Below are 9,705 nucleotides of genomic sequence, written 5' to 3' on the forward strand. Positions count from 1 at the left end.
AACCAAAACCAAACTCACTGCCATCAAGTCAATTCCAACTCACAGTGACCCCTTTGGGTTTCTGAGGTAGTAAATCTTTACAGAAGTGGATCGCCCAGTATGGCTTCTGTAGAATGGCTGGTGGGTTTGAACCACCAAACTTCTGGCTAGCAGTCAAATGCCTTAGGCAATATATTACCAGAGCTCCTTGAAATCTTCTTAAAGATACAGTGACTTCCCCAACACTATGACCCTTAGTTACCCTTTAAGCCAGGAACCGAACTTACCTCCTTGGTTCAACTTTCAGCCAAACAACAGATAGGCCTATAAGGTAAACAATAACACTAGGAAGGTACACACTCCTTAGAACAGTCAATCATATGCGATCAAAAGGACAGCATATACCAAGAAGACAGGAAGGGATAAGAAAAAAGGGTAAACGGAAATGGTAAACACAGGGAGGAAGTGAAAAGAGTGCTGTGAAATTGTAGGAACTGCATTTAATGTCATGAACGTGTATGTTGAAAGGAAAATCAATTTACTCTATAAACTTTCCCTCTGTTTTTTTATTGTGATTTGGATGAATGGAAACTTTCACCTGAATCACAATAAAAAGGTTTTTTTTTTAAAAAAAATATATAGTAATTAACCTAATATGGAAGTCACAGCATGGTTCTAATATATGGTTCTCATTAATATAGTTTCTATCTGTTAAATAAGAAACAGTTCTTAAAAAAAAAAAATCAGTTTAAAAAAAAAAAAAAAAGATTTCTGTATTTTTGATACTTACATATGAACATTCTTACATTCTTACCTATCCAAAATATAAAGTAATAAAACCTGCCCTGCAAACTTGCATAGGGTAAAGGTAAAGAAGAAATAATGTATCCAAAATGCTTTACAAACTCTAACATCATAGAGATGCCAGCAGTTACTAGTGCTATGACATATACCAAAATCTATGATTTAGCATTTAGCTAACCAAAACACTGACTTTTTTTTTCAATTTAACTTTTTATTGTGATCTGTGTGACAGTTTATACAGCAAACTGGTTTTCCATTCAACTGTTCATACAGATTTTATTTCATGAAAATAAATGCAATCCCTACAATGTAATAGCACTCTTCCCACTTCTTCCCTGTGGCTGCCATTTCCATTTGTCCTTCTGTCCTATCCATTCCTGCTTTCTGAGCTTTATTCCTGGCAAATGCTGCCCTTTTAATGTCATATGGTTGGTTGTTCTAAGGACTGTGTACTTCCCTGGTGTTACTGTTCATCCCATCAGCCTGTCTATTGTTTGGATGAAAGTTGAGCCAGGGGATGAGCTTAGTTCCAGGCTTGAAGGGTGACTAAGGGCCAAAGTCTTAGGGGTGCCCTCAGTCTATCAGGCCAATAAGCCTGCTTTTACTTCATGATTTTTAGTTTTGTTCCATTATTTTTCTCCCAATTTAACTGCTGTTGTTGTTGTTGTTGTTATGTGCCGTCGAGTTGGACTCGACTCATAGCGACCCATCCTTGGGGTTCCGAGGCAGTATCACTACGGAAGTAGATTGCCCCATCTTCCTTCCGAGGAGTGGCTGGTGGGTTTGAACCGCGAGCCTTCTGGTTAGCAGTCAAGTGCCTTAGGCATTATGCTACCAGAGCCAATTTAACTAGGAACCTTCTATTGTGAACACTTTTAGAGTGGTCAGCAGTGGTAGCCAGGTACCATCTAGTTTATCTGGTCTCAAAGTTGTGAAGGCTAAGGTTCACATGGTCCACTAATCCCCTGAACTAATTGTTCCCATGTGTCTTTGATTTTCTTTACCCTTCTTCTTTGCTATACCAAAAAAAAAAACCCCAAACTCACTGCCGTTGAGTTGAACCCAACTCACAGCGACCCCTCCTTGGGTTTCCGAGACAGTTATCACTACGGAAATAGATTGCCCAATCTTCTCCTGAAGAGTGACTGGTGGGTTTGAACCACCAGCCTTCTGGTTAGCAGTCAAATGCCTTAGGCACTATGCTACCAGAGCTTCCTTCTTGCTATGGATGAGGAAAATGTCTATCAGACACCTCAAAAGGCTGCCTACAAGCTTTAAGATCCTAGTTGCTCCTCACCATGTGGGATATAGAACACTGTCTTTGTGTTTGACGTAACTGTGGACTATATTATGCCAATTTACCTTTATGTCACCCACAACTATAGTCCTGAGCGTCCAGGCCTACTGACTCATTCCCTCAGTGTTTTTTTCATAATCGTTTATTGTTTGTGTAGTTTTTATTATATTTGATAGTCTATTTATGCCATAAATTAGGGCCTCTAAGTTGGTCCCTATCTTTTCTTTGATGATCTATATAGTTTTAGGGTTTTACATTTAGGTCTTTAATCCATCTCGAGTTAGTTTTTGTATATGGTGTGAAGTAGGGATCTTATTTCATTTTTATGCAAATGGGTATAGATTTTTGCCAGTACCATTTGTTAAACAGACTATTTTTTCCCCACATGTAATGGATTTCAGCCATTTGTCAAAAATAGCTGTCCACAGGTAAATGGATCTACTTCTGGGATCTCTACTGACATATGTTTGCAACCAAAAGAAAAACGACTACTCACTCTAAGATACTGCAAAAATCTAAAGTCCCATATGAATAAAAGAATAAATAATTTTCCATATATTGATTATTAGTATACTCTCAATTTTTTTAGTGTAATTTTACAAAGTAAACTGATTTTGTTCCATAAGTCCTAATTTTGATCAATCAAAACGCTATTGCCACAGACAGACAATAGAGTCTACTACACCTTATTCATTCACCAAAGACAATATAGAGTCTACTATACCTTATTCATTCACCCAGCTTTTTGTGAAATTCATTTTTTGGTCCAAAATTGTATGAAATCTAATTATGCAAATATACTTTTTTCCTTCCCTTCCTTTCTACTGCTCCTTCTGCAATGGCATGCAAAGGTGACAGAAATGAAGAATTCCAGGGGTGAATATTAACAGTAATAGTGAAGAAATTTAAGAGAAACAACAGTTGGAAATTACAACCTCCATTGTTCCAAGTAATTGAGAGTAAAGATATGTGAGAACCTCTGTCCTGCTTTGAAATCCTACTCCCTCTACAACAGATTGTAGAAATAAAAGTTGGAGCCAGAAGTAATAGGATGTGAAAAGCACTGGTGACTAATTCTAAAACTGAAGTGGCAAATACCACGAGAGTGAAACAGTAAACACACCTAAATCATTAAGATTCATTCCGTTTATGAAGACTTCTTTTATTCTGGAAGAACATTTGTAACTGTATTCTTCTAGATTACTTTCTAAGGAGAGGAAGTGAAAAATCAAATCACCAACAAACTTACAATTCTTGTAGCAAGGCTGCCTGAAGGGTTTTCCTTTTGAAAAGGCAATTGCCACTATGAGGTACTGAAAACTGGAGATAAAGAACACTGTAGTATTTTCGTAATTTTGTATATTATGTGCATCATGTTTAGTTTCATTGTCAAAATATGAAGAGTTCCGATACAGACTTCTTGTTGAATTACAGGCACTAGAAAACACACAAAAGTTTGCATTACTAAACATAATACCAATCCCCCAAAAAACGAACCAATTTTACCTAACTGCCCTGAATCACTATCATTACATAAATAAAATAAGGTGCTATTTACAGCAAAATAACCAATAATATCCAGATAAAAGATATAAAGAGCTGATAGAAGAATGTTTTCTTCATATCAGGTATTATAATCAGTTAGAAAATTAGAATGAATTAAGAAACATTTAGAAAGTCTTCCTCTCTTTTTCAAGTCTGGGAGTAAACAGACCTCACTCTAACCTCAGCTCTGCCACTTCCTAACTAGGACTGAGGAAATGTTATTTAATCTCTCTGAGCCTATTTCCTCATCTATAAATGTAGGTGTTGGTGGCGGTTGTTATGTGCCATCGACTCATTGCAACCTCTCCTTGGGTTTCTGAGGTGGTATCACTATGGAAGTAGATTGCCCAACCTTCCTTCTGAGGAGTGGCTGGCAGGTTTGAACCACCAGCCTTCTGGTTCTCAGTCAAGTACCTTAGGTGCTATGCTACGAGAGCTCCTATAAATGATTGAAAATGGCATGGCTTGGGTTAGGCGCACTTTAGTTTTCAAAGTGACATCTTTGCTCTTTAAGACTTTCAAGAGGTCTTTTGCAGCAGATTTGCCCAGTGCAGTATGACGTCTGATTTCTTGACCGCTGCTTCCATGAGTGTTGACTGTGCATCCAAGTAGAAGGTCCTAACAGTCACTAACAAATGGCGAATGTGAATCAGTTTCTGTCACTGAACCTTATTTTCCTACATTTATCTGCTATATCACAGGGTTCTACGGGAACTGAGTAATAAGATTTGTGTAAATGTCAACAAAGCAGCTGGTACTAAGTTGGACCTCAATAATCTCTAACTATGGGCATCTCTTTCTCCTACCTTCAGGTGGGCAGGAATCTCAAGAGTATACAGAACTGCTTGGTTATTAACGAAAAGACTGGTGATTTAGGTCCACCCAGTAGAACCTTGGAAGAATGGCACAGCAATCTAGTTCCAAAAAAACCAGCCACTGAAAACTTAATGGAGCACAGTTCTACTCTGACACACGAGGTCTCCATGAGTCGAAATCAACTCAATGGAAACTGGTATGTGTGTGCATGAGAAATCCCCAATATCCATTATTAAAGATATAGCTACTATAAGCATAGACAAGTAACAACAAAATGTTAATCTGCTACAAACAAAATCTGTAAGGATTCTTAACAACATTCCACTGATTCCCTATACCTTTTCATGTGCTGTGTGCAGATAGTGATGTAACATTTTTTTCAGTTTTCTAAATTGTTCAAAGACAAATAATCGTCCTCAACAAATTGCTGTTGTTGTTATGTGCCGTCAAGTCGGACGCGACTCACAGTGACCCCTCCTTGGGTTTCCGAGGTAGTATCCCTACAGAAGTAGATTGTCCCATCTTCCTTCCGAGGAGTGGCTGGTGGGTTTGAACCGCCAGCCTTCTGGTTAGCAGTCAAGTGCCTGAGGCACTATGCTACCAGAGCTCCTCTCAACAAATTAAGTGAATTAAAAATATTTGTATCTGAAAATGTAATTCCACGGTATTAACACAGTAAATAATTTAAATGTTTAATTTAAACATTAAATTAAAATGCTTTTTTTTTTTTAAGCTTAAATTTTTTTTTAAATGCCCTCTCCTATACTGGGGGTAGAAAATTTAGAAGCATAAACATTCTGGGTTTGGAAGAGATGCTAGAGATTCGTTTCAACTTTCCTATTTTACAGATAAAAGAAAATAAGGTTCATCAACAGATTAAGATTTCGCCATTTGTTAGTGACTGTTAGGGCCTTTTACTTGGATCCACAATCAACACTCATGGAAGCAGCAGTCAAGAAATCAGACGCCATACTGCACTGGGCAAATGTGCTGCAAAAGACCTCTTTAAAATCTTAAAGAGCAAAGATGTCACTTTGAAGACTAAAGTGCACCTAACCCAAGCCATGGCATTTTCAATCACTTCATATGCATATGAAAACTGAACAATGAATTAGGAGACCAAAGAAGAACCGAGGTCTTCAATTGTGGTGTTGGTGAAGAATACTGAAAATATCATGGACTGCCAGAATAATGGACAAATCTATCCTGGATGGGGGAGCTCTGGTAGCATAGTGCCTAAGGCACTTGACTGCTAATCAGAGGGCTGGTGGTTCAAACCCACCAGCCACTCCTCAGAAGGAAGATGAGGCAATCTACTTCATAGTGAGACTGCCTTGGAAAACCAAGGAGGGGTCGCTATGAGTTGTGTCCGACTCGATGGCACATAACAACAACATCATCCTGGATGGAGTGCAGCTGGAATGTTTCTTAGAAGTGAGAATGGCCAGACTTCGTCTCATCTACTTTGGTCAAACTGTTAGAAGGCACTGGTCTTTGGAGAAGGACATCATGCTTGGTAAAGTGGAGGGTCAGGGAAAAAGAGGAAGACTGTCAACAAGATGGATTGACACAGTGGCTATAACGATGGACTCAAGCATAGAAAGGACTGTGAGGATGGTATAGGATAGGGCAGGGTTTCATTCTGCTGTACATACAGTCTCTTTGAGTTGGAATTGACTCCACGGCACCTAACAACATTAGGACCTTAAGGAGCCCTGGTGGCCCAGTGGTTAAGTCCTTGGCTACGAACCAAAAGGTAAGCAGTTTGAACCCACCAGCCACTCTGCAGGAAAACAACATGGCAGTCTGCTTCCATAAAGATTTACAGCCTTGGAAACCCTGTGGGGCAGTTCTACTCTGTACTATAGGGTCACTGTGAGTCTGAATCGACTTGATGGCAGTGGGTTTCAGTTTTTTTTAGTTATTAAGAACTAGCCTGACCATCTTCCTGCAGAGAGAATCTTTATTATGAAATTACCCTAATATAAAAGCAAAGAGAGGCCAAATTATTCATGTGTTCAATCAAACCACATGCAACTTTTCACATTAACTTTTATAAGCTTATTTTTACATGCATCTATATTACACACACTTTACACAGACTTCTACAGGTATTGACCAACTTACTTGGACTGTGGATGCCACATTTCATACCATGGTTGTTGTCTGACCCAAAAGAACCCCAAGGACTGAAATCCAATGCAGATGACAATCTGAGACAAAACGGAGAAGAGAAGGGTCCCAGATATAAGACCTGAAGGTGGTTTCTGTGCCACAAGTTCTTTCCAGGCTGGATTTAAACTCACTATATAGAGAAGAAAAAAAGGAAAAACAATTATAGTCAAGTCACCTAAAAACTTTAAAAATGCTTTGTGTAACAAATCTTTGATATAAAAATGTCCAAAAACAGAAGCCAGAAGCTACATATTTGAACAATGTGTAAAAGTAAACAATACAGGCTTTTCCAAAAATGTGTCAGGAATAATTCTTACATTAGCCTATGGAAAAATTCAAAAAACACACTAGTGTAAATAAAAAGAATGATAAATATAGATAACTGTAAGATTGATTACCAGCCTTAAATAAATTTAATTAAGAGTTCATCATTTTCTGAATCCTTAATTGCAATGAATTATGGATTGAATTGTGTCTCCCCCAAATATGTGTTGTAATTCTTAATCTCTATGCCTGTGTTTATAATCCTTATTTGGGAATGGATTATCTTTGTTATGTTAATTAAGCAAGATTAGTGTAGCTTGTATCTGGAGTTAATCTCTTTTGAGATATAAAAGAGATTAAACAAGAAAGCAAGGAAGCAGAGATCACGGAGGAGAGATGCCTAGCCATGTGAATATCACCCAGGAGCAGCAGTTCTAAGAAACAAGGACCCTCCTCTAGAGCTGACAGAGAGAGAAAGCCTTCCCTTAGAGCCAGCACCTGGAATTCAGACTTCTAGCCCCCTAAACTGTGAGAGAATACATTTTTGTTTCTTAAGGCCACCCACTTGTATTTCTGTTATAGCAGCACTAGAGAACTAAGATGCAAAGCTACAATTAAAATATTTTTCCTCCTCTTTACAAGAAATTAACAAAAGTTTTGACGCAATATAAATTGCAGCAGTAGCATTTTAAAAAGAGAGAGAGAGGCAGAGGCTTTGATCACTTACTAAGGTGGTATCCACCAAGCTTCTTCACTATAAAGTTTCTATGTTTCCCTTTGTAATTAATAATTACAAAGAGGTATTTTAAAACTGTTACTATCCTGTTCACACTAGTTTTAGCATCCACTGAAGATTGTCCCAGTTGTTCTCAATTAAAGGTGGTTTTGCCCCTCAGGGGATCTGTGACAATTCCTAGGATATTTTGGTTTTCACAACTCAGAGGATGCTACTGGCATCTAATGGACAGAAGCCAGAGATGCTATTAATCATCTATAATGTACAGGACAGCCCCCTACAACATATCAATAATGTCCATTAAGAAACTCTGATTCAACTCCATCATGCCTCTTGTATATATTCACCAGTTAGCAATCTACTGTAAGAAAGAGCCTTCCTTTCTCTTCCAACTGTTCTTTCGCCTTCCTTTCCTCCCTTGCTGTCCCTCTCTTTTTCTCTCTTTTCAGTATGGCCTCCTAGGTCTTTATTCTATTCAGTGAGTTTCATTTTATTATCATCATTATTTACTTTTATGTAAATTTCACCAATAATGGAGTAAACTAACATTTTATGCCTCTTTTTATGATGCATTTAGGACACAACAACACTTCTGTGATATTCCTGCCAAAGGTTCATAGCCTGAATCTAATGACAATGTATCAGAAAAACCCCAATCATCTGTCCTATATTGTTCTACCTGTCAACATCAATAAACACTTAAGGCCTAGGGACTATTCCGGATTAAGATTAAAGAAGACTAAACAGACATGACAACTTGTGAACCTGGAATGGATCCTCAACTAGGGACAAAAACAGGTATAAAAGACATAATTAGGACAAATAACAAAACTTGTATACAGTCCATGGGTAACAATATTGCAGCAGCGTTTAATTTTCTGGTCTTTATAAATGGACTTAGTTAATAAGAGAATGGTTTTGTTTTCAGAAAAAATACATTAAAATATTCAGGGGCAAAGGGACACATCTCCAACTCACTCTCAAATATTTTAAGAAAGAAAAAAAAAAAGGAGCAAAATATGCAATCAGATAATAAAAGAACACATTTACCAGGAATCTGGAGAAGTATGTGCTGTGTTACAACAACTGATGTGAATTTACCAACACATTTTAAAATTTAATATCCTTTGAGATCAGAGCCAAGCAAAATACTCACTCGTAAAAACCACGACCAAAATGATTGCCAGATCAATGAAGAGAAATTGGAAGTCTCCAAGGTTACTTAAGATCTACAGAAGTAATTTTAAAACACAATTAGTTTTCACTAACTATTTTTACAGGATTGTCCCCCTTTTCCTGGCTTTAGTTTGTTTTTATTCACAATAATAAGCAACTTCAAAGTAACACTGGACCTGCTTAAAAAATGAAGTACATTTCCCTTTGAAATTAGTCAAATAACGTTATATATTTACAAACATTCAATTTAATATATTAGTATGAAAGATAACGCCTTAAAATTCATTCAAAAACTTTTTTTTTTTTTTTTTTTTGGCAAAAAGAAAACACACACTTTTACTCACAATATTCAACATTCTTGAAAATTGCTATCTTGATGGTTCCTTAATATCTAACTCCATCCCTTCTGATACTTTCTATAAATGGTAAAAAAAAGGGATAGTTTCATAAAGACTCTTGAGATGTCATCAAGGTTCATTTAGAGAAAAATGAACACGAGATCACTTCAACTATGAAATCCAACAGAGTATCTAATGGACACCACAGTCCTCTTTTTCTCCAAATACAAAAGTCATACACACTATTGCTAAAGTAACTCTTCTCATTATGGTCTATTCCTATAACCAAAAAAACAAACCCACTGCCATAGAGTTGATGCCAACTCAGAGCAAACCCCATTGGGTTTCCAAGACAGTAAATTTTTACCAAAGTAGATTGCTTCATCTTCTTTCCGCAAAGTTTGAACTGCCAACCTTCTGGTTAGCAGTCCAATGCCTTAGGCATTGTGCCACCAGACCCTCTTCTAGTCCTATGAAGATGACTATAATTCTAAATATGCCAGAGCTTGGCATTTTGAAGAATTCTAAAAAAGATGTCCAATCTATGCTAAAGACAAAAAAAAAAAAAAAAAAAA

General features: G+C 37.2%; 1 protein-coding gene across 1 annotated transcript in view; it reads right to left on the reverse strand.

The window, feature by feature from the left end:
* The window catches only part of ATP13A3 (ATPase 13A3), an 82,836-nt gene that overhangs the window by 18,993 nt on the left and 54,138 nt on the right, over positions 1-9,705 (reverse strand). Inside the window, exons 26-28 of the mRNA XM_042781944.1 lie at positions 8,773-8,845; positions 6,569-6,746; positions 3,330-3,517 (exon numbers count right to left, since the gene is read on the reverse strand). Coding sequence (XP_042637878.1) covers positions 3,330-3,517; positions 6,569-6,746; positions 8,773-8,845 — 439 coding nt within the window. The remainder of the gene's footprint in view (positions 1-3,329; positions 3,518-6,568; positions 6,747-8,772; positions 8,846-9,705) is intronic.

This window comes from Orycteropus afer, unplaced genomic scaffold (genome assembly GCF_000298275.1).
Source record: "Orycteropus afer afer isolate SDZICR_OR568_19922 unplaced genomic scaffold, OryAfe1.0 scaffold00198, whole genome shotgun sequence".
In the NCBI taxonomy this organism is placed as follows: domain Eukaryota; kingdom Metazoa; phylum Chordata; class Mammalia; order Tubulidentata; family Orycteropodidae; genus Orycteropus; species Orycteropus afer.